The 25,649-nt window shown below is 37.1% G+C and overlaps 1 protein-coding gene across 10 annotated transcripts in view; it reads left to right on the forward strand.

Moving 5' to 3' along the window:
- POLA1 (DNA polymerase alpha 1, catalytic subunit) overlaps nt 1-25,649 on the forward strand; it is a 301,623-nt gene that overhangs the window by 139,005 nt on the left and 136,969 nt on the right. For all 10 annotated transcript variants that reach the window (XM_016943107.4, XM_054676577.2, XM_063803909.1 and 7 more), the window contains 2 exons: nt 7,303-7,481; nt 9,197-9,328. In XM_016943107.4, coding sequence (XP_016798596.1) covers nt 7,303-7,481; nt 9,197-9,328 — 311 coding nt within the window. The remainder of the gene's footprint in view (nt 1-7,302; nt 7,482-9,196; nt 9,329-25,649) is intronic.

Here is a 25,649-nt window from a genome sequence, read left to right on the forward strand (position 1 = left end):
TCAGAAATTTTCCATTTATATTATGAAGAGGTGTATTGTTGGTGTGAAAGACAGTTTCGGTTGTCTGACGCTTATACAGTAAATTGTTTATCTTTAAATTGGATCTGTAGTATTTTAAAAACTTGTTGGGCTGGGCACGGTGGCTCACGCCTGTAATCCTAGCAGTATGGGAGGCCAAGGCGGGTGGATTACTTGAGATCAGGAGTTCAAGACAAGCCTGGCCAACAGAACAGGGTGAAACCCAATTTCTACTAAAAATACAAAAGAATTAGCCAGGCGTGGTGGCGGGCACCTGTAATTCAGCTGCTCAGGAGGCTGAGGCAGGAGAATCTCTTGAACCTGGGAGGCGAGGTTGCAGTGAGCCGAGATTGCGCCAGTGTCCTCCAGCCTGGGCAACAGAGCGAGACTCCGCCTCAAAACAAAGCAAACAAAAAAATACAACTTGTTATTATGGAAAAATGTGTATATATATATATATATATATGTAGTAGAGAATATAAAATTTTTTCTAGTATCACACATATTAAATTATAGGGTAAGATTAAACCCTCATATACTAATCACCCACCTTCAGTATTCTGCACTGGTGGCCAATCTTATTATTCCTCTTTCCCACCTTCCCCTATTATTTTGAAGTATATCCTAGATATTTATTTTGTGTGTTAATATTTCATTTTGCATTTCCTTTTTTTTTTTTTAGAGACAAAGAGTCTCACTCTGTCACCCAGGCTGGAGTGCAGTGGTGCGATCTCGGATCACGACAACCTCTGCCTCCCAGGTTCAAGCGATTCTCCTGCCTTAGCCTCCTGAGTAGCTGGGATCGCAGGCATGCGCCACCACCCCCGGCTGATTTTGTTTTGTATTTTTAGTAGAGACGGGGTTTCACCGTGCTGGCCAGGCTGTTCTTGAACTCCTGACCTCAGGTGATTCTCCTGACCTCAGGTGATTCTCCTGCCTTGGCCTCCCAGAGTGCTGCGATTACAGGCGTGAGTCAGTGCGCCCGGCCCATTTTGCATTTCTGAAAGAAAAGATTCCCCTTTTCAGCATAACTACATTATTATCACATCACACCAAAAAACCTCACAATTCCTTCATTTCATCTAATTTCCAACAAGTGTTTATATTTCCCTGATTGCACTATGAATACACTTTTTTTAAAAAGCTCCTTGTTTGGATTGGAATCCAGTCAGGGTCAACTTGGTAGTTAATCTCTATTTTTTTTTTTCCTTTGTTGATCCTCCCAGTTTGTTAATTAAAGAAACTGGGCTTTTTGTCCTATAGAATTTTTCTCATTCTGGAGTTTACTGATCACATCCTGGTGGTATCTTTTAACATGTTCCTCTGTCTCCTGTGTTTCCTATAAATAGTTAGATCTAAAGATGTGATTATATTTAGGCTCAATTTATTTTATTTTATATTTTCTAAAATATAAAATACACACTTCTTCCTAGGCAATGGGGTTTATGTCTATTTGAGTTTCAATGCATTTTGCAACAAATTCATAGATGTTTCATAAGAAATATTTAGAATGCAATTTTCTCACCTTTCCAAGTGTGAATTTTTCATAGTATAACATGCATACAGAAAAGTACACAAAACCTAACTAAACTGCTTGATAAATTTTCACAAGGTCATCATGCACTAGTGTAGTCATTACTGAGCTCAAGAAACAGTACATTACTACATTCCCAGAAGGCCCCTCATGTCTCCTAGAAATGATCCTCTACATACCTGGCATCTAATAACATAGATGAGGTGGATTTTTGGGGATATTACACAAATTGTGTCTTTGTTCTTTGTGTCTAGACTACTTTTACTGAATATTGTTTGTGAGATTCATCCATGTGGTTGTCCTTCCTTTCTGTAAATTCTGTATAATATTTCATTGTCTGAATATACCACACTGTATGGCTATCTACTGGAGGTACACCTATGAGTTGTTTCCACATTTGAGGTATTTTGAATAGTGCTGCTTTGAGAGTTGTTGTACAGGTCCTCTGTCAAATGTAAGCATGTATTTTTCTTGGGGATGTACTAAGGAGAATTGCTAGGCCATCAGGGACATGTATGTTTACTTTTAGTAGATTCTGCCAGTTTTCCAAAGCGGTTCTACTCGTTTACACTTCCTACTAGCAGTGTTTGGGTGCTCCACATTCTTACCAACACTTGGTAAGATAGTGTTTTCCATCTTCATTTTACATGGTGGCATAGAGTTGTGGTTTTAATTTGTATTTCTTTGATGACTAATGAAGTTGAACACCTTTTCACATGCTTCTTGGCCATTGGAGTATTTCCTTTCGTGAGGTGCCTGTTCAAGTCTTTGTCTGTTGTCCTGTTGGGTTTTCTTTTTCTTATTGATTTGCAGGCATTTCCTATGTGTTCTAATTACGAGTCTTTTGGAAGTATATATTACAGTTTGAGTATCCGTTATCTGAAATGCTTACGACCAGAAGTGTTTGGGATTTTTTCGGATTTTGTAATATTTGCATATAGATAATTAGCTATCTTAGAGATGAGACCCAAGCCTAAACATGAAGTTCATTTATGTTTTATATACATCTTATACACGTAGCCTGAAGGCAGTTTTATACAGTATTTTTAAAAATTTTGTGCCTGAAACAAAGTTTTGACTGCAACTCATCACATGAGGTCAGGTGTGGAATTTTTCACTCGTGGTATCATGTTGGCACTCAAAACGTTTCAAATTTTGGAGGATTTCAGATTTTTGGATTAGGGATGTTCAACCTACACAAACATCTTTTCCTATTTGGCATGCTTTTTAAGAGTATAATTCACATAATTTACCATAAAATGCTAAAATCTTGAGTATTATACAATCAGTTATCTAGGCACAGACACAGAACATTTTCATCACTCCAGAATGTTCCCTCGTGCCTCTTCCCAGTCAGCACCTCTGTTATAGTAGCAATCGCTCATCTGAAATCTATCAGTATAAGTTAGTTTTGCCTATTCAAGATTTTCGTATAAATGGTTTCCTACAGTATATACTCTTTTTGTGTGCAACTTCTTTCACTTAGCATGGTATTTTTGAGATTCATCTGTCTTGTTGCATGTAGCAGTATTCACTCTTTCATTGCTGAGTAGTATTAGCTGAGTAGTATTATGGTAGATTATACCAGTTTATCCATTCACTTGTTGATGGACATCTAGAGTGTTTCCATTTTTGGCTATTATGAATAAAGCTGCTATGAGCATTCTGTGGATATAGCATTCACCATTTGAAAATTATTTTTTTCTTTAATCATACTAAATTTTCAGTTCGCATATTGTCCTCTAAGATGTCCAGATGTATGAAAGCCTGGACTCATGCAAAAGATAAATGGTTTACTTCCTCTAAGAAATTTTTACAAAAAAATTTCACTCAATGGGATTCTGTTAATTAGCTTCCCTCATAGATTAAATGATCCATATTACAAACAACTGCTTGTAAATACCAGTTACTCCCTTTACTCATTTGGAATTTCATTTATGTGGATTTTCCCTCTTCCCCACTTGCATGAACATATGTAAGGGTTTTACTGTAGTTATTTGCTGTTGCACTAATAGAGACCTTGTCTTTTGAAGGAAGGAAAGTATTTGATTAAATGTATCAGCCTCTCTAATAACAATATGTCTCAAGTTATGAACAGTTTAAAAACTCCTTGGGAGTGGGGGCAGGTGAACATTCTAAAAACAGGCATAATTTACAATGGTTAGAAAGTGCAATGGTAGAAAAATAATTTTGTGCTAAATGTCACACTGGGGGTGTGTGTGATAAGACTATGGTGACTTAAGTAAAGACAGTACTGCTAAACTCATACACCCTGATGCCTATGATGTTACTTTCTATAAATACTTCTTGAAACATGAGAGTTTTGATCCTGTTGCCAAAATAATGTGAGATCCTAGAAATTTTCTAATTATAAATGACAGTATTTTAATTTAATTCCACTGCCTCTTTTGTACCCTCAACCCCAGCACAAATGAGTCCATCACTACAAGCCACATAATTGAATTAAAGCATACATCATCTCAGCCTATTCTGGGGGGAAACCACGGCTGCTCTTCCTCCAGATAACTAGTTTTGCAAAGCCCAGGCAGGCTGCTTCTTCCTTCATTCTGTGCCTCACCAAAAGACTTAAGTCACCTGTCAAGAGCTAGCCTAAAAGAAATGGAAGTTACTTTTCTCAAATGGGGCATAAAGTTTGTTCCTTTAAGCCAGTTCAGAGAAAGCTTTCAGTAGAAGCAATAAGGAATTTGGGATTCAGTTTTGCATTTCTTGCTCAAAGACTAATGTACGCAGTGTAACATTAATTATACGGTGTAGATGCATGTAGGGCAAGTGCAGTAATAAAGATTTTGCTTTAATGTCATTTTTGACAGAAGTGTTTAATTTTGGAGTGACAACAATTAAAAATGGAATTATATGTAGCTGCTGTTTTGCACATTTTAAAATTCAGAATCTCTACCTGTAGGTGGCAGCACCAGATACTTGTTTCTTGTTTCACTCCAGACTTAATGAGTTTAGGGTATAAGCAGTAAAACTTTAAAGTCTACTGAAACTTCGAAATAAGCTGCTGTTACCAGTTTTGTGAGAATTTGGAAAACCTAATGTATGTGTTGACTAAGTTTGGGGCTTATTTAACCCTGGATTTTCACCTTTTCAAAAAAGATTCCAGCAGCAATGATCCTTACTTTTTTAACATGACATTGTATGTTTTCTTAAAATGATTTAATTTAGCCCTCTGTGGTTTGCCTGTTGAACTTATAACTGCTCTCCCAAGAAAATAACTTTTTAATGGCATTTTGGTATTTAAGTAACTTGTACAAGGATCATTATATACCTAATATTTTAAGCTCATTACAGTCTCTTCTCCCTTTATATTTTTACATTTTAGCATTGAACTATGACCAAGAGAGTATTGAGATTGAAGCTCCTTCCCCTGAAAAAAAAAAATCACCTTGGGAATAAATCTGAAGTAATTAGCTGAGCCAGTTGACTTTGTTACTGCCATGGGAAGATTGAGTGATTTGTAGAAATGGATATTTAGGGTAGACATTTAGAGTAGACATTTCACAGGGCCTGGTATTTTTTGCAAGTTGCAGCCAGTCGTTTGGGTGTTTCTCCATGAGTAAGTAACAAGATGGCCCACACCCACTTTTAGCTTACTCTGCAGGCAGGCTGTCCCGGGTCAGTGCTTGCAGGTTCATGCACTCAGGTGCACCAGGTGAGCCATGGCTTGTGGGGAGGGGTAGAGAGTAGCTCCTCTTGGTTCCTTTTCGTAGCCTGGCCAATTTTGTATATGTGCAAACCAGCATTGTTTTGTTCCTTTATTTTTGGACTGTGAAAGAAACTTGCCTTTTAGAAAAATCTTGCTTATTTTCTTTTTCCTTATCTTTTGATTAGTGTTGGCCTGGGAAATTGATTAATAGTCATAGGGTCAGAGAAAAAGTGAAGCTACTTTCTCATAATTGCAAATAAATCAAAACATTATGTGAATACTTGGATTCACAACTAGAGTTTGAATTAGCGACAGTTACCCCTCACTACAGAGATGAACTGGCCTCATTCAGCGGTGTGGTCTCTCTCAATTCCTCTGACCATCCTTAGCTTTAAATGTGAGAGTATATGTATTCCCACATAATTCTCTAATTTACTATTTCGCTTAGGGGTTAGGTAACTTGTAAAATAAGAATGGATAGTGTCTTGGTGACAAGTGGCCCATGTTAACATAATTTATGTCACTAATGAAGAACAGCTTTTCAAATTGTTCTGAATGTGTATTCTTTGTTTTTATCATATACTACCACTTTAGGAAATACTTTAATTCCTACAACGAGTAGCTATTAACTTCATATGCAGCATGAACATGTCTCATATAGTTTTCTAAATGCATAATCTTGAGCGAGTATAGTCTGGATTAAATGATGTTCATTCACTATTTTATTTTTTCATTCAAATGACATTTATTTAGTGCTTGCCACGCAGTAGGCAGCGTTGAACTCGGTTTGTTCTATATTATCCAATTTAAACTTCAAAAGTGTATGATCAGTGATGCTACCTCCGTTTCGCAGGTGAGAAAAGTGAGACTGTGTGTCTCAGTTGTCTTATTCTTTGTTTGGCCCCTTTCAACTGTGAAGAGTCAGCTTCCAGTATTTTATAATTACTAGATGTCGCTTGACAGCTGACCAAATAGGATTTAGGATTCTGTCACTGAATTCTGAATGCATCTGTTAGATTTATCTACCTATGTAGCTGTTGATAAATTTTAAACAATTTTTAGATATTTTTGGTATTTGTGAGCTTTTGGCTTAGTGACTGTTTTATATTACTTATTTACCTTTATACTAAAATAAGATAGTTTTCTCTTAGATTTCCAAAAGCTTTTCCTTAGATTTCCAAGATAGAAATATTGTCTCTTATAATCTTTTCTTGAAAGCATCCCTTAGCAATCCCTAAAATTCTAAGAAACAGTGTAGAATAAGTATTTTTAAGTGTAAATTCAAATAGTAAATTTTGGCACACATGTTTTGACCAAGGGTAAATTAAATTGGTTGGCCTAAAAATGTTTCTTTTCTTTAATTAGTTTGTGGAAACAAAATAGCATAAACATGCATTGATTGATTTCTTATGTTGTTTTGAATGAAATATGGAAGGTATATTTGGTTTCAGGATTCTCAGGGACATTTTGGCCTATAGAATCTGTAGACCCATTGTTTTTGCACATATTTTAAATTTCTGAATTTCGAACATCAAGAAAACCATGTTGCATTTTGTCTCAGATGCTGCTACTGAATTTTAACCACTGAATTAGATTGCAACCTACATGCTGTTAACTACTGAGCCAAGATGAAATCGACTACTGCATTGAAATCAGGGTTAGCTGTGTCTGCACTTGAAGGAGTTGTAATGGCAGTGAACCTGTTTTCTTTAATGGGATTTTTATTCCCTGATTTTATTCTCAGTTTTAATTGTGACTTTGATTTTAAGAGAATTTCTTAGTACACATTTATTTGAGGTTTTCATTGTAACTTTAAGAGAATAATAAAAAACATCCTATCGAAGTAGGTGCTTCCAAACCCATATGTTCAGTGGCATATTTCTGTGTTGTGTTGTTGCAGTTACTTGTTTTATTTATAAAGTATCTCTTGTAAAAAGAGAAGTCATTTGTCCATGTGCTTTTGAGTTCAAATGGTTGTGTGTATGTGCATGAATTTAAAATAATTTTTTGTGGGAGTTTTCTTCTTTGGGATATTTTTGGAATACTTTTCTGAATTTGTTTTTTTCTTTTACATTAATAGGACTTGACCCCACCCAATTTAGAGTTCATCATTATCATAAAGATGAAGAGAATGATGCTCTACTTGGTGGCCCAGCACAGCTCACTGATGAAGAGAAATACAGGGACTGTGAAAGATTCAAATGTCCATGCCCTACATGTGGAACTGAGAATATTTATGATAATGTCTTTGATGGTTCGGTTAGTTGTTTCTGTCTTTCATTTTGTGAGTGAACTTGTATAAAGGCCTTACCCCCTTCCCCCACTATGGGGTATATAAAAAGGGCGAAATAAACACACACATGTTGCTTTCATGTGTTTAAAGAATTTTAGCATCATGTGAAATCTACCTTCACAGCTTGCTTTTATTTCTGTTTGAAAACTCTTACTTGAATGTGCTTGAATATTGTTTTGGCTTCCTAGAGTGCTTGACCTTGGTTTTTAAGTGGAATCCTTTAAAAATTCTAAATTATCTTAAAGTATTTTTATTATAATTTCTTAATTAGTAACCTGTATTGTCCCACTGTCAACCCCCATCTATTAAGACTTAGACCAATATTTTTCCTTATCTTAAATCAAGTTAATGGGAACTAAGTGTTTTGGGAAAGTTTGTGTTTGTCTTTACACATCCCACTTACCTCCATTTTGCAAAGGTACTCTTATCTTTTCTGCTGTCTTTGCATATTAGACATTTAAAAAGTCACAGGGAGACATTCCTTTCAAGAAGTACTGCCAAAAAATGTATTATTGACCTTGGATCAGAGCTTGAAACTTGGCCAATTTACTTGATTTCCACTGCAGTGTTATGCATGTACTAGCCATTGGCAAAGGAATAGGCAGCAGAACTGTGTAAAACCTTGAAACTGAAAGAAAAGACACCCTTTATCTAAATTAAAAGTAATTATTTTAAGTTAATTTGGACAAACAGCAGATGTTTTGCATTTTTTTGAATCAAAACAAAGCAGTCTTTGGAAGCAAGTGCAAGGAAGAGGCAGACACAGATCAGCAATACTTGCTAAATCCTTGAGTTTTGCTTCATTACAGCTGTAAATAAGATAGTTAATTGCATGGAGGCTTGACGACTTGCAGATGGGCTAACTGTGGAAGAGCCGATGTCAAGCTCTGAAATCTCTTCCACCTGGAATTGCTTAGCGTGGCGGGTAGGGTTATGTACCAGATTGGAGCAGGAAACCAAGATGTTTAAGTATCAGAAAGGAAAACAAATGCTTCAGAAATCCCAACAGTTTTGCTATATATTACATTTGCCTTGTCTTTGTTTAAAACAAAACACAACAAAACAAAATGTTTTCTCCAAATATTAATATTTATTTATTTCAAATTTTTACTTCTCCTGCCTCCCTCCCCCAATACACTTCATTTTTTGGAAAAATTGCCAAAATTTTAGATTTGCTAAGCAGACAGTAAGTGATACTGTTTTTGTGGTACTACACTTTTAACTTTTAGACTTTATTTTTAAAATTAACTTGACAAGATGAAAACAAACTAATGTGATAAAGGCTCTTGTTTTTCTTCAAGTTTGTAATGAATAAATACAAATTTAAAGTTTTTAATCAGTATCTCTGAGAAAGAGGTTTATTTCCAGTAACATGACTTCACTGGTATTTACAGAGGGAAAATTATTTTATCCATAGAGTCCCTCATATAGTGAATGTAAAATAGTGATTTCAGGGTTTTCCCTTTGACTTTGCACTCCATTATGATGATGGCAAGGAATGGAAGGTATGTATGACTAAAGCGGTCTTTGGGAGGAAAATAATTGAGAAGATAGGGTTAAAAACTCACCAATAAAACGAATTAAGAATATTCAACACTAGGACAGCATGTAAGTTTTTAAGCACAAAAACCCTTTTATAGCCTCGCAGTAATTTTTTGTATACTTCTCCTGACTTATGTAGGGAACAGATATGGAGCCCAGCTTGTATCGTTGCAGTAACATCGATTGTAAGGCTTCACCTCTGACCTTTACAGTACAACTGAGCAACAAATTGATCATGGACATTAGACGTTTCATTAAAAAGTACTATGATGTAAGTATCCATAATGATATTCTTACATACACAACTTATTGAGGTTTGGTACTTGTTTATTGGTTTTCATGAAACTGTAAAATTTTGAAAAGGCTTTTGGGAAAAATTCCTAGTGAAATACTATTAATACAAATATGATAAAGTATGTAATTTTGGCATATTAGCATGACAAATTATTTGATAATTTCTCTCAGGCATTACATCTCTTTCATTTACGAGCAGTATTTTAAATAATGAAATTTTTACTTCTTTTAAAAAAAGCCAGAATATAATTAAGAAATGTTTTAGTTTATTGTTACCTAAATAAGACTAATTAAATGATTGCTTAGATCTTTGGATAAAGGAAGAAAAAAATCACTATTGGCTATTGTCAGCAAGTAGAGCCATAAGATCGTGTGTAGTGATCTTAGTGGACTGCCCACACAAAACTAATACTTTGTGTTTATGTAGCACTCTAAACGACTCCATACCCTAGTTTTTTGAGGAAATCAAATATCTTTTAAATTTAAATGCAGTTTTTCTGGCATTCAAAAGAGAATATCTAATTTTTATAAATTTATAGTAAAAATGCCAGAACAGTGAGTGATTTGTCTTCATTGGAAAGAAGGCTTTTATTCAGAGTTTTTGTTTTTAACACATTTCACATGAATTAGTTTTTTTCTCTTCAAAAATTAAAAATTTCACATTTCCCACGTGATTTTTCTTAGTGTTTCAGTATGTCATTTGTCATCTAAACAAATTTTCTGTTACTTGAAAGTTTACTGTAACTTCTTTTTAAAAGCTACATTGGCAACACATTTCAAAAAAAAAAAAAAAAAGCTCATGTCTTAGTTAAGGCCTATGACTTTTCTAAAGATTGTTCTGTACTTTTTACTCGTATTAGTTAACATATAATAGCATTTTCTTCTTTAAAATAGAACTCATTATGTGAAAAGTAACTATCAGATCATTAAGATGAAGAGTAAAAACATAGAGTTCCAGTATTATGATTTCGGTGTTGAATATATTTATCAGAAAAGCAAGTCAGTTTGCCTAAAGATTATTAAAAAATAATAATTATGACTACATTTTGGGAAAATCTGAAACATTTTAGTGAATAATCCTGTGCTGCCCTTACTGAACAGTGGATAGGAATAAAAGTTGGCTGTGGGGTCACATTCCTCAGTAGGTGAGATGTGCAGCACATGAAAATTTAGGCCAAATCAAAACTATTCAGCTCCTCATTTACAGGCCTCATTGAACAGAGTATGATCCTTGCTTGACTCTTGGGAAGAATTCTGAGCTTTCTCTCTGTGTTTAGTCTATCAAGATCTTCACCATGGAAATGTTAATACTAGAAGAAACTTATCTATTTCCTTCTTTAAGAGGGAATAGTCTGTTTTGACTAAGTTGCAAATACTCTGAAAAATGATCTTCTGTATAGCTAGAAATATGCCCTGACTGAAAGACTGATTTCTAACCTAAGTGTGTGTATGTTGTGGTGGTTATATAAGTATTTTTCAAGCTAAATAACCTACTTTTGGGATCCAGATATTTAACACAAGGTTTCTAGAGCATTTGCTTTAATTGTTTTTTTGCCAGCCATCTCACTAACATCAAGTAACAGGTTTTTGTAGTTAACTGCCCACTTGATTGACATTTCTAAGGGATTTCTGATCAAAATAGCCATATGTCACTCCTGGGGTTAAACATTGATATGACTGTCTTCAAAATTAGGAACTTATTTCTCTACTTTCTGATCTGAATTATATGTGATTGGATGGCAGAGAACGAAATCCATTATTCGTTCTTATGGCCTCATGCTAAACAAATACTTCAAATATTTTCCAGATCAGAGCTTTTGTACAAAAAGCCCCTGTACCTTTAGGTTCTACTTTATTGGTAGACCATCCTGTTTCCTCCTAGAGGGACATGGCATTGAGTTTCTTTTGTTATTGTGCCTTGAGTGATACTGATTACAGTTATTAGTTCAGTGTGATATATCATGGTGATGGTAATCCAATTGGAGACTAATATAGCAAGTGTACTGAGGTAAGGATATTGATAGTAAGTATTGAGGTTAAGTGACTGTCTCTGAAGCTAATTACCAAAATGGTTTTCTCCTATTTAGCAACTTAAAAAATACTACCCACTGGACATAAAAGTTGTTTGTGAAATGAAGGCAAGAATCTCAATATTGTTTTGATTTTAGTCTTAGAAGCACTGCAGGAGAAGTCAACCTGCACTGAGAAAGGAAGGTATCTTCATGAGAAAGGGACTCCAGGAAGATGAATGGAATATGGTACTTGACCAAACACTATAACCTGCCAAGAAACATAGTTCTAGATGACTAAGAAATTAGATTGTCAAGAAAAAAGGGACAAAAGTTTGGGGTAACAAAGTATACTTCTAAATCACTTTAATTTTGGAAAAGTACATCACATTCTGTTACCTTCTGTCATGAATTAACAGGACTGACTAAATATGATATAACAAATATTTGTTTAAGTTTATCTGAGAAGCAATCTGTATCACATTATAATATTTTAATAAATATTGGCTCCTTTATGGGAGAGGAGAGGCTTTTTGCTCCTCATCTGTAGCAATGATTGTGTTCCCTGAATTCTAGTTTCCTATAACATTTAAACTTTGATATACATAGAAATACAGAAAGCACTGAGCCAGGATATTTTAAGTAATATATTAATTTCTTTAGGAAGAAGATAACTCTGTGCTTTGTCTTGAGATTTGATGAAGTGTTGAAAGACTTCGAGGTAGCACAGAAAGCCTTATTTCAAAGTTGATTTCATGCCCTGGTCCTTGTTGGTTCCTTTGTATAAAGTTAAAATTGAACTGGTATTTTTTGAAAATCATAAAAAGGCAGCTTAAAGACAATAACTCTAAGCTTTTAGGGTTGTTTTTGAAAGATTCCGTTTTATAGTGAAAAATTGATATGTGTTCCCCCTCCCCTTAAATTCTGCTCCAGAAGAGCAAATAGACATACACACACAAAAGGGAGAGAAACACTAGCTAATCTAAATTGGGAAATGAAGAGGGCTTTTTTTAAGCATGAAAATTTCATCATCTTGTCAGCTGGCAGAATGCCTGCTGTGTGGATTCACAAAGGCTAAGAATTACACTTTCATGAAATTTTCCTCACTAACTGCCCTGGTTAATTTGAAAGATAACCCACTGTTCTAATTCATTCCTCAATTGGGCGGTGCAGGTTTTATCTTTGATCTGACAAAGCATTTGTGTTAATCGTTTTGGCCCTCCACTAGACACTCTTGGGATTGTGCTTTTACAATAAATGTGTCTGTGATAGCTCTTTAGTCTATTATACTTACAATAGATCCATAGAACTGGTAATTAATTCTCCACTGCTTTGGAAATGGGAAGAATAGGTGTAGCTCTGTCAAGTGCTGCTGGGAAGTTTGTTTAGCTGGTTCATTTTTGAAGTGTTCCCCTCAGCCATCCAAGAAGCAGCCACAGAATAGAGTCTGAGATTGAGAAGCTGGCCTATCCTGATGACTTGCTGATAAATGGGAAATGTGACCCCTCTTGGTACCTGGGAGGAGGATATTGGGTCATTTACATTCATCTCAAGTACTGTTCTTTTTAAAGTATATTAAACTCTCATTTTAATACTTAAAGAGCCATTTGCCTCTAACGGTGGAGCCTCTAGAAGATGCAATCGTAATAGTCAACTCAAATACGTTCCTAAATTTTCACTGATGGCTTATGCAGGTTTTAGAGTATTCTGATTGGGTAAAGTGTGTTCCCCACCAGCCTTCTAGTGTTTCTAGCCACTTGTACATTATATGAGTACTTTACTATGATTTTTAAACATTGCGATATTGCTGGCCCTAGATGGGGCTGGCCCTCCATCTCAAAGAACACATGAACAGCTTGTTGGTACCATGCATATGATAACCTCTGATAGTTGCTAGGGCCAGAAATTGGTGGTCTCACTCCATAGAAAGTTGTCGTAGGCTTTATAATCTCAGGATTTTCCTGAATTAAGCTTTTTGAGGACAGGGGCTGTGCTTTCTTTTCTGTTTTATGTGTGATCTCTGCCACAGCCCTTGCTCTCAGAAGTACATGTATCTTGATGTTTAGTAGCCAAGGAACTGACAAGTAAAGGTTATATTTTGCTGTTTTTTCCTTAAATTTTTTTACATTGCTGTCAGATTGGCGAAAGACTTATTAGTGGCCTACAGGATTCTTGGGTTAACACAAAATTCTACAATATTTTAAGGTCATGAAAGCCATGACAAATAAAGCTCTTTGTTACTTTTCTATTTTTTACGGCACTGACAACTCTGCATTTCAGTATATGCCTGTCCCCAACTCAATAGCTTTAATTTGTTTTTTCCCCAAACCAAATACCAGGCAAAGAGGCATTAACCAGAAATATCATCATGATGCACAATAGCACCTAGCCTAAATGTACTTTCATTGTCCAGATAGAAGAATCTATCTCTATATAACGTGGCAAAGAAAGTGGATGCCTAGCTTTGTTACTCTCTTTCTGTTCTCTCCTTGTATTTTTCTCTTTTACTTCTTAGTATATTGTGTCATAAGCCACATTTTAAAATCTCTTTTGGACCCACATTTATGAGGAATTTAAAAAATAATGTGCAGTGTATGTCGCCTTATGGTGCAAAAACTTCCTTATGCACACGTTTAAGCACTTAGGGAAGAAGAGAGCATTTGACCAATGATGCTGAGCCTTAGCATGGTAGCTGTGAGTTCTTTTGGACGAGGCCACACACCAGGAAGTAGAGTAGGATGTTTTGTAGTGTATGAAGATTCCATATTAAGCTTGTTTTTCATCTTTGCAAGTTAAACAAAAAAACTTTAAAATTTTAAAGTGGATATGCATTCCTTGAAGACAAAATTAATAACAACCCCCAAGCATAATGTTGTTAAGCCAGGGATTGAATTAGAGCTGCCTTTTATCAAAAGTGCAATGAGGGCAGGGTAAAATATTGATTAAAATATTTGCTCCACAAAAATACCCATTTAGCATCACAAGTAAGCACCATTCATGGCTCCCAACAATACTTGAAAAAGGGTAATTTTGTTAGGAATGCACAAAACTAAATAAATAAATCTGATAAATTAGAGATGAAGCAGCCTCCCACTCTATCCCTCCTGCCCACACCCATGTAAATCACTAACAGGGCTTCTCATTTCCATTGTCTTTCACTTCTCAACAGAGCTATCTTGTGCAGGTGGACCTGTGAGTTTTAGAGCCATGCAGTGGCATTCAGTAACTCTACTGTAGTTTCATTGCAAATATGCAGTGTTCAATAACCCTCAAAATTTCTCATTTCTTACCTGTGGTGATGTGGTTTGATAGTTTTTAGGTTATAGGTTGCAATATGCAGTAGAATCACAGGTATATTAGTTCAAAAAGTTTAAGCACTTTTGGAATTATTGTTTATTTCCTTGCTTCTGCATTTATATTTAGAACATTTAAAAAGAATAAATTTGGTTTCTTTTTTGTAGACTCTAACAGCATAATTATAAGTGGTACAAAGGCATACAAAGAAGCAATAGATATCCATCCCACCCATTCAACATCACAGGCAGCCCAATCCATGCTGCCCAGCAGTGCTTGAAGAAGGATAATTTTTTTAGGAATCCATAGAACTCATCCTAAATCTTGTTAAAACCAAATGAAAAGAACATATTGAAAATTAGTATTTATTTTCGCTTCATAGTATTTGATTGGGAAGCCAAACATAAATGAATGCCAGGGATACCAACTGCATTTTTAAAATGTGATATTCTTTATGTTTATTCCTTTTTTATTTTTAATTTTTAGAGATAGAGTCTTATTCTGTCACCCAGGGTGGTGTGCAGTGGTACGATCATGGCTCACTGCAGCCTTGAACTCCAGCAATCCTCCTGCCTCAGCCTCCCAAGTAGCCAGGACTACAGGCACATACTACCATGCCCAGCTAATTTTTTTTTTTTTTTTTTTTGAGATGGAGTCTTGCTCTTCGCCCAGGCTGGAGTGCAGTGGTGCAATCTCAGCTCTCTGCAAGCTCTGCCTCCTGGGTTCTCGCCATTCTCCTGCCTCAGCCTCCCGAGTAGCTGGGACTACAGGCACCTGCTACCAAGCCTGGCTAATTTTTTGTATTTTTAGTAGAGACGGGGTTTCACCGTGTTAGCCAGGATGGTCTCAATCTCCTGACCTCGTGATTCGCCTGCCTCGGCCTCCCAAAGTGCTGGGATTACAGACGTGAGCCACCACACCTGGCCAGCTAATTTTTTATTTTAAGTTTTGTATAGACAGGGTCTCACTATGTTGCCCAGGCTGGTCTTGAACCCCTGGTCTCCAGCAATCCTCCCTCCTTGGCCTCCCAAAGTGTTGAGATTACAGGCGTGAGCCACCATGCCTGGCCTTAAATGTGGTATTCTAACACCAGTGTCCATTCATGGAGGGTTGGTATGTTTTTATTCATGAATGGCTGATTTTTGTTGTTATTGTCGTTGTTGTCAAGCAAGCTCATTTTGAGTCAGGTGTAACATTTTGCTGCTATGCCATGGCATGTTCTCACAGAAAAATTAAGAAACAAGGGACTGGTGGTGATTGGAATAGAATCTCATTGTAAGTAATTTATCCTTGTACAAATCTAAGTGAATAACAGATCAAATCCAATTCCCTAAAACATGCCAGCTATGTATTCTATACAAGCAGCTTATCATGGTATATAGTATTAATTGTTGTTAAGGAGTTCTAATAAGCAAATAAGTTCAGATGCAGCCATTTATGCCACTTGACTTTTATCCTTCGTAGAATAACTAACATTTACCTGTATTTTCTACATTTATCAGAAGACCCCTTTCTCTTTTATTTCATTTAATCATAATCTTATGACATGAACCCAGTTTGGGGAGGCTCAGATCTAGAGCATGATTTTGGGGGACTAACATGGAACCATCACCAAATTCTGAGGTGCTGAAACTGCAGAGAATATTGTTGCCTATTGAAGACTAACCCCCAGAGCCACTGACGAGATCTGAGCTTGGGCCGTAGTCTCTCCCTTACCCATATCATTTCCCACATATGGATATCCACCCTCCTAAGTTTTTTGTCGGGAATGGAGAACTATATGGGATAATGCACTTAAGGTGCTGAGAAAGTGCCTAGAGAGAGCTCATTATTAATTATCACTGTTTCAATCTGAGACATAGTGAATGAACATGGCTCAGCTGTGTTCCTTTTGTGTGCTCAGAAACACCAGAGATTCAGACCTGGGCCAGGGCCGTGATGCCCAGGTCTTTTCAAGGTATCTCCAAGGTATCCATCTGGAAGCTTTTGTCTTATGCTCTCCCTCTCACATCCATTTAGAAGGATACCAAACTGTGCTGTGTTTCCTCTTGGCCCTCCCTTCAGTTTGCCAGTAAAGTAGTTTCCTTTTCAGTGTTGGTGAATAGAGTCTCAAAGTCAGCATTGGGAAATGGATACTAAGCTATAACTCCTTCAAGGCAATAGCACAGAATACTGCAGAATACTACAGCACAGAATAGTACAATAGCACAGAATACTACAATAGCACAGAATACTGCAGCACCCAGTATTGTGCCTAACCTGATAGGTGCTCGGTAAATTTTATTGAATGAGTTCACGATGTCCTGAGAGGTTGGTGCTATCAAGTGACTCTCCCAGGTCACACATAGTAGCATCAAGACTGTGACCATACTTGGAGACCCTAGTCTGGTATCCTGCCCATAATAACTTGGAAGACAGCCAGTTATGGATACCAAGTTGCTTAGCATCTTCTTTGCAGTCACTCTTAGAGCAGGATTGATCAAGAGCCTTCGCTATTTGCATTACAAGCTAGGCCAGGTCACAAGGCTGACTGGGGCATGAGTCCAGAAGGCTGATGATAGCCATCCAGCAATGGACTAGTACAGCCATTGAAAGGAAGCACGTGTTGAACCTGGGGTTTCAGCGACTTCTGTTATGGTTTGCCTCCTCTGACGGGAAAATTGAAAGCTTTCTGAAATGCTGAGGAAATGCCATAGGAGTTGTCAGATATCTGAAAACAAGTGGGTAAAAACAGAAAACTACTTGTGCCAAAGCAGTAGAATTCCTTTCTTCAGTTTGATTTCTCTAACCTGGTGTATTTAGGAAAAACTCAACTTCAGGTCTAACTCCAGTCATCTAGAGCTACTGTCTTGTAGTAGAGTAAGAAATTGAACCAGAACAGATTTCATTTAACCTTTCAAAAGTGAGATTTTCACACAGTTGACCTTCCTGACTTCAAGGAACAAAACGGGACTATCAGTTCTCTGCTGCATGCGTCAACAAGAGATGGGAGGAGAGCGCCCCAGGCGATGGCTGTTTTTCATATTTGGTTTGCCCAGAGAATGTACATTTTGGTTCACATATGGAAATCAGCCCTTTGTAGATAGTTACAGATAGGAATTTCCAGATGATCCTGTCTACCTTAGTCTTGTCTTAATGGAATAACCATATTTCTGTTTAGGAGTGGGTTAATTCAGCTGCCTTTCCAAGGTACCATGGAAAAATTCTCTAAGCCTGGATTCCAAGAAATACTACTATTGATGAGAATTAGAGCACTGGTGTTTTTCAAATGGTGGGTGTTGGTTTGTTTTGAGCTTGGCATAAATCACGTGTTGACCTTAGCTTGCTTTTTTTTTTTTTTCTTTGAGACAGAGTTTCGCTCTTGTTGCCCAGGCTGGAGTGCAATGGCATGATCTCGGCTCACTGTAACTTCTGCCTCCTGGGTTCAAGCGATTCTCCTGTCTCAGCCTCCCGAGTAGCTAGGATTACAGGCGCGTGCCACCACCCTCAGCTAATTTTGTATTTTTAGTAGAGATAGGGTTTCTCCATGTTGGTCAGGCTGATCTCGAACTCCCGACCTCAGGTGATCCACCTGCCTTGAACTCCCAAAGTGCTGGGATTACAGGCGTGAGCCACCATGCCCGGCTGACCTCAGCTTGCTTTTGAAAACCAGTGTATAACTTTTTGTCTTGATTCAAAACTCATCTGACTCTTGACACTTCTTCCAAGTTTTTGTTTTCGTTTTTACTGTGCTATAGTGTAACTCTCAGGGTGGGTAGTTTTGTGAGGTCCATCACCCAGCTTGTTTCCCGGAAGATCCTTGGCCTCATTCAGACCATTCAAGTGCTCATGGTTTCTTGGCTGTTTGAGGAGCTCTTGATGCTTCTGGGAACCTAGATGATTTGCCAGCCCAGCTCTCAGGAGCCCAGCCTAGCAGGGCTTCCGTCTCCATCCACCATCAAAGAATGTTCAAGAATCTTGGCATCAAGTGGCAAGAAAAAAAGAAAACTGCCCAGGATTTACATCTATATGTATACTAAGGATTTATAAATCATGTGGATAAAGTTATGGCTAATCTTTTGAGGATGATTTCTCTCAACTACAGCTTTCCCTCAAGAGCCACTTCTTCCAGAAATTGATCAGCAAAGAAAGATCAAAGGAAAGCCCAGATTCAAGAGAGACCTCTTTAAAATTTTCCAGCAAAATAGATTCTCTTACTGACGAATGTATGCAAGTGGTGTAGCACAGTGGTTCTCAAACCTTTTGGTTTGTGGGACCCCTGTGTACTCTTAAAGTACTGAGGAAAATGAAGAGTTTTAGTTTATGTGGATATTCTTTTTTTGTCACTACACCAAATCTGGTAATGATATGGTTTCTTAAAGGTTATTTACAATGTGGAATCTGAAATCATATCGGTAAACTTTTTGTGCTCTGGTATATTAAAATCCATTGCTCTGTCTTGCACTTTGAGCAGATCATTTACCCATGCATGATTTTGTAACATCATGCCTTGGTCACTTAGAAAATACTGGTTCACTGACATGAAGAATTTCCAATTCATTATATAGTTTTTTGAAATCGCATTTGTTCATATCATCACCAGTCTCATCAGAAAAGTCTAAATATTGGGAAGCTGTTGAGCTCATGGTGGTGGATACAAATGTTCCAGTGAAAACTAATTGAAAGCTAGAAATTTGTCGTTGGTTACAAATACTGTCAGTTGGTTTTTCTTGAGGTTACAGGATCAGTTGGTTAATTTTTGAGAAGATGTCTGCCAGATACCCAGGTCTGGATAACCATAGTTATCTATCAGTTATTCTTTCAAGTAAAGATGGTATTATTTGAACAGAGTGGTTAGTTCAGCTTGCAGCTCAGACAGTTACACGGGTGCTTTTCCTGGAAACAAATACTGTACTTCAACACATGATAATAAAAGGATATATATTTAAAGGTTGCAATTTAATAAAATTTTACTTTCATTGAGGACTTTCTTTAGTGAAACTGGCTTAATTTTCTATTTGTTAGATTCTGAGCATGTGATGATGAGAAATACAATGATGAATAGTACAGTTTGGGGCCACTATGTTGTTGTTGTTGTTTTGAGACGGAGTCTCACTCTGTCCCCCAGGCTGGAGTGCAGTGGCGCGATCTTGGCTCACTGCAACCTCTGCCTCCTGGGTTCAAGTGATTCTCCTGCCTCAGCCTCCTGAGTACCTGGGATTATAGGTGCCCACCACCACGCTCGGCTAATTTTTGTATTTTTAGTAGAGACGGGGTTTCACCATGTTGGCCAGGCTGGTCTTGAACTCCTGACCCAGGTGATTCACCCGCCTCGCCTCAACCTCCCAAAGTGCTGGGATTATAGGTGTGAGCCACCGCGCCCGGCCACGGGGGGCCACTACTTTGATTGATGCTAATGTGCCAGGAGTTTTACCCATCATTGACTTTGCACCATTAATGCAAATGTCAACACAGTGAAAAAACACCAATAATATCATCGTAATATTATAAAAAGTGTTTTGACTTTATGGACTCCAGAACCTTCACCTTTGACTGTAGCAATTTATCCTAAAGAAATGTACCCCAGGCCGGGTGTGGTGGCTCACGCCTGTAATCCTAGCACTTTGGGAGGCTGAGCAGGCGGATCACCTCATGTCAGGGGTTGAAGACCAGTGTGGCCAACATGGCGAAACCTGTCTCTACTAAAAATATAAAAATTAGCCTGGCGTCTTGGCACATGCCTGTAATCCTAGCTACTTGGGAGGCTGAGGCAGGAAAATCGCTTGAACCCAGGAGGCAGAGGTTGCAATGAGCTGAGATTGTGCCACTGCAGTCCATCCTGGGCGACAGAGTGGGACTCCATCTCAAAAAAAAAGCCCAAAATTTATGTGCAAGAATATACATTGATGAATTATTCTTTTTGGTAGTAAAAAAAATTGGATATATCTAAGAATAAATGTTTATTAAATACATTATGCTATATCAATGGAAAAGTATATGATCTGAGCAATTGAAGCAACATTTTATGAGAATAAAGACACAGGAAAATGTGAGATAAATGTTAACGGGGGAGAAAAGGAGGAAACAGATTAGTATATAAGGAATGATTCAGTTATGTGATAAAGATACTATGTACATATAGACAAGTGTAAATAAATAATTGGAAAGATAAATACAAGAATGTTAATAGTGATCATCTTGAGTGGTAGGGATATGGGTGTTTTAATTTGTGTCTTTATATTTCTGTTAGTCTAAGCGTTGTACAATAAGCATGTGTTACTTTTGGGGGGAGGGGTGTTGGTTGCATTTTGCAAATTTATTTTTAAATTTATATTCAGTACAATTCACTCTGGTTTACAGTTCTGTGAGTGTTGACAAATGCATAGAATCATATAACTACTACCACAGTCAAGATACAGAACAGGGTCATACTTTCTGGCATGATCTTCCATCTGGGACCCACCATACTGAATATGCTGCCAATCCCAAAGATGCACAGAATGAAACTTTGTAAGGTGTGTGTTTCTTTGCTTGGCAAGGAGTGGGTAGGTACATGATCTGTGAATATAAAATGAAATTTGAAGGACAATTCCCCCAAAGGACATTGGAGGAAAATTCTAACATTTCCATTGGAGCTTCGTCACAAGAAAATTTCAGCTCTGAGGATTTGGGAAAGAAAACTAAATCATATCTTCAATTTATTTCGTCCTTCCAATGGGTCATGAAGACAGAGAACTTCAGCGCCATGATCAGTGGTTCCAACAGTCAAGTAGTCATCCCTACGTATACTAGGGGTGGGGGGCAGTGTTCCATGTATACCAAAACCCGTGCATACTGAAGTCCCACACTTGACCCCGCAGAATCCTTGGATAGGAAAAGCCAGCTCACCATATGTGTGGGTTTCATGTGGTTTGGTCTAAAACAATCCATGTATAAGTTGACCCACACAGTTCAAACTTGTGTTCTTCAAGGATCAGCTGTATATTTACTACTATCGCTTTCTAGAAATTAAACCTAGATATTAAGCCATGTAAAAAGATAACTTTCCTATATTCAAATATGCATCCATTTTAACCTACTCAAGTCTGTAGCTGAGTTTGTTCTTTTACAAAATTGAGCATGTATATAGATTCATACATTCACCACCACAATCAAGATAGAAAACAGTTCCTACAAAAACCCTAAAAACTCCCAAAATAGTCCTATAAAACTCCCTCCTGCTATTCCTTTATAATCACACCCTCCTTCCCACTCCTAACTCTGTCAACTATGATATGTTCTCATCAGTAGAAATTTGTCTTTTCGAGAATGTCATATAAATAGACTCATACAGCCTTTGAGACTATCTTCTTTCCCTTGGTTCATTCCTTTTATTGCTGAATATATTCTATCATATGGATCTGTCAGTTTGATCCATTTACTCACTGAAGGATGTTTGGATTGTTTCCAGTCTGGGGAAATTATGAGTTCAGGTGCTATAAACATTCACCTACAGGTATTTTGTCAGTGCGTAAGTTTTCATTTCTCTAGGATAAATATCCAGGGGTAGGGTTGCTGGCTCATATGCTAAGTGTGTGTTTCACCATTTAAGACATTGCCAAACTATTTTTCAGAATGGCGGTATTTTTTTCATTCCCGTCAGCAGCGTATGAGAGTTCCATTTACTGGGCATGCTCACTGGCACTTGATATTGTTGGTATTTTTTATTTTAGACATTTTAATATGTATGGAATGGTAGCTCATCATGATACTAATTTACATTTCCCTAATGACTAATGATGTTGAACATCTTTTCATCTGCTTATTTGTCATCCTTATATCCACTTTGGTGAAGTGTCCCAAGTTTTCCCCCATTTAAAAAAAATTGGATTTTTTTTTTTTATTGCTAAGTTTTGAAAGTTCTTTATATATCCTAGATACAGATCCTTTGTTGGATATGTGATTTGCAAATATGTTGTCCCAGTCTGTAGCTTGTCTTTTCATTCTCTTGATAGTGTCTTTCACAGAGAAAAAGTTCTAATTTTTATCAAGTCCAGTATATCAATATTTTTCTTTTATTGATTGTGCTTTTGATCTCATGACTAAGAACTCAAATATTATCTATGTCTATGATCCATTTTGAATTAATTTTTATAAAGTTAGAGCAGAGTTCAATTTTTTTCTTTGGTCTGTGTGTGTCCAGTTGTTCCAACACCATTTGCTGAAAAGTCTATCCTTCTTCCACTGAATTGCTTTTGCACCCGTGTTAAAAACCATTTGAGCATATTTGTGTGGGTCTATTTCTGGACTCTTTGTTCTCTTCCATTGATCTCTCTGTTTATTCTTTTGCCAATACCACACACCTTGATTACTGTAGCTTTATAGTAAGTCTTGTATAGTGCAATTCTTCCATTTTATTTTTTTCAAAAATGTCTTAATTCTAGTTTGTTTGCCTTTCCATATAAATTTTAGAGTCAGCTTGTCCTTATTAACAAAATTTTTATTGGAATTGTGTTAAATCCGTATCAATTGGGGAACAATCGACATCTTTATTATGTCAAGTCTTCCAATATATGAACACTTTATGTCTCATTTATTTGGATCTTCTTTGTTTTCTTCCATTAACATTTTATAGTTTTCAGCTTATGGGTCCTGTACATGTTTTGTTAGATTTATATACCTAAGGAGTACCTTTTGGTTCTCAAAAGAGTACTGAGGATCCATGAAATGTTAAAAATATTCTACATAAATGCATTGTTAATATGTAGCCTTTAAATTTTATTTTGTAAATCTTTATTGATTAGTTCAAATATTCAGCCACATAATACTGCCAAGTTTTTAAAATACCAGCTTTTGTATTGTAATTTTACTTTTGTAAAATTCTTAGATTTACATAAATATCTGTATGTGTATATACGCCTAGAGAGATTTCTAAAAGGATTTTTAAGGGTTTGAAAACCCTTAAAAAATACATGTTAATGAATTCTAATGTACCACTGAATAGTTAACATGTAATTACCATGTGCTATATATGAGAATATGAAAGTAAAAGGTATATATACTTTCACGCCTGTATCAAGTTGATTGTGTACTTATAAATAAGAAGGGAGTTAAATTTCTAAAACACAAAAATGAGTTCTCATGCGACCCAAAATAATTTTTGGAAAGCAAAAATATCCATTGTATCTTCTTCGCATTTATACATTTTTAGTGGGAATTTACCATGCTTCTTAAGTCTTCAGATTTATTGCTGACTCTTGACAAATAGTGGATCATTAGCATTGCTCAACCTCGCCTCTTCTCTGTTGTGAATATGATTGTATAAACCTAGGTGAGGAGTAGTGTGTATAGAAATGTCATCTTTCCTGTATCTCTTCTAGGGGACCTGCCTAATGATTTCATGACATCATCTGATCCAGTATGCTGAGGAATTATGGTCTTTCCAAGCTTTTAAAGTAGTTTTGAGACCTTCAGTTCTGTCACTACACTCTCGACCTTGACTGTGACTCACCATAGTCTCTTTTGGACTAGCTTCAGCTTTCCATCTATAGGAAGTGCCTAGTTTTTTGCACAGCCTAGCACTCCATGAGCAGGGCCTGAAAGTCAAAATGGAGCAATCCCTAGGCTGCATTTCTCAATATTCCTTGTAGGAATCAGGTAACAGAAATGGGATTCTGCAACTTCTTCAGCATATAGGAACTTGAGTGAAAATACAGGACTGCCCATCTTTTGAAATGTTTTGGCCTTCTTCACAGTTCCTGTGGGAACTTTGAAAATTTTTCAAACTTGTTTTACTTAGCTACCTGTCTACACAAGCATGTCAGTACTGAAGTAGGCTGTCTGAACCCTCCTCCCTAAACACCATTTTCCCTGCTCTCACACACCAAAAGTATTTAAAGTGCCTTCAAAAAGTGATTTTAAAAGGAGAGGATTCCATTATTGTTAATATACATTGTATTTTGCACAGTACCTTGCAGTTTTCAAAGCATTTTTTATACTGTACCTAGTTTGTCCCTCACAGTATTCCTGTGAGGTATTCAGAGCAATACCCTCCAGTATTTCCCAGCCCAGGATGACCAAAGCCCACAAGTTTCCACATTGGATATCGTGGTGTTGTATTATATTCCACTTACATTGCCTTTTCTTCCATTCTCACTGCTTTAATTCAATTCCTGGTCATCTCGTTCTTAGCTTGCTAATCGATCTCCCTTGTCTTTGTATCAGTCCATTCTCTATATCATTTCCAGGATTATTTTTCCAAAACAGGATTAATGTCATCTTCCAGCTTAAAAACCTCCTGTGGTTGTTCATTTCTTACCGATTAAAATTCAGATTTGGGAGCACTGCATTAGGCCCCAAGCCAGCCTTTCCACCTTCTCTACCCTCAGTATCCCTTGCAGACCATCTGCCTGCCGCACTGGAGAGCTTGGCATTCCTCAGGGATCCCTTATGCGTGACTATCTCCACACTTTCACTCCTGCCATTTCCTCTGCGTAGTACCATAGCCCACCACTTGTGACATCCCACTTTGTGAAATTCTTCTGCCTTCAGTGGTACAGTCTCTGGAAAGCCTTCTTCACTCAGCTGTCCAGGCAAAATGTCTTACTGTTTTCTGCATGCTCTCATAACCTTTTGTACACACCTCTGTGGCAGCACCTACTGCCAAGTTGATTGGCTCTTTTTCCCTCACAGGCCTTGAGCTCCTTGTGAACACAAGCTGTGCTGTGTTGTGTTGCGTTTAGCTTCATGTCACCTGAGCAAAGCATAGTGCCAGGGACATGGCTGACACAGGATTTGCTTATTTGAGCAAGGGAGTGATTTTTGGAACCTTCAGAAAAGCTGTGGGTGTAGTATTTATGTTTGATGGAATACCCAATTCTTACTTTTTATTGTTAATGACTTCACAGCCAGTGGATGGCATTTTCTAAAATGTCATCTTTAATCTCTTGCTGTCTAAACTTCAATCACCTTAGGAATCTCTAAGAAATTAAACTTAGTCTTGCATCATACACATACACATATTTTGCAGGTTTTCAC

The sequence above is a fragment of the Pan troglodytes genome, chromosome X, assembly GCF_028858775.2.
Source record: "Pan troglodytes isolate AG18354 chromosome X, NHGRI_mPanTro3-v2.0_pri, whole genome shotgun sequence".
Taxonomy (NCBI): domain Eukaryota; kingdom Metazoa; phylum Chordata; class Mammalia; order Primates; family Hominidae; genus Pan; species Pan troglodytes.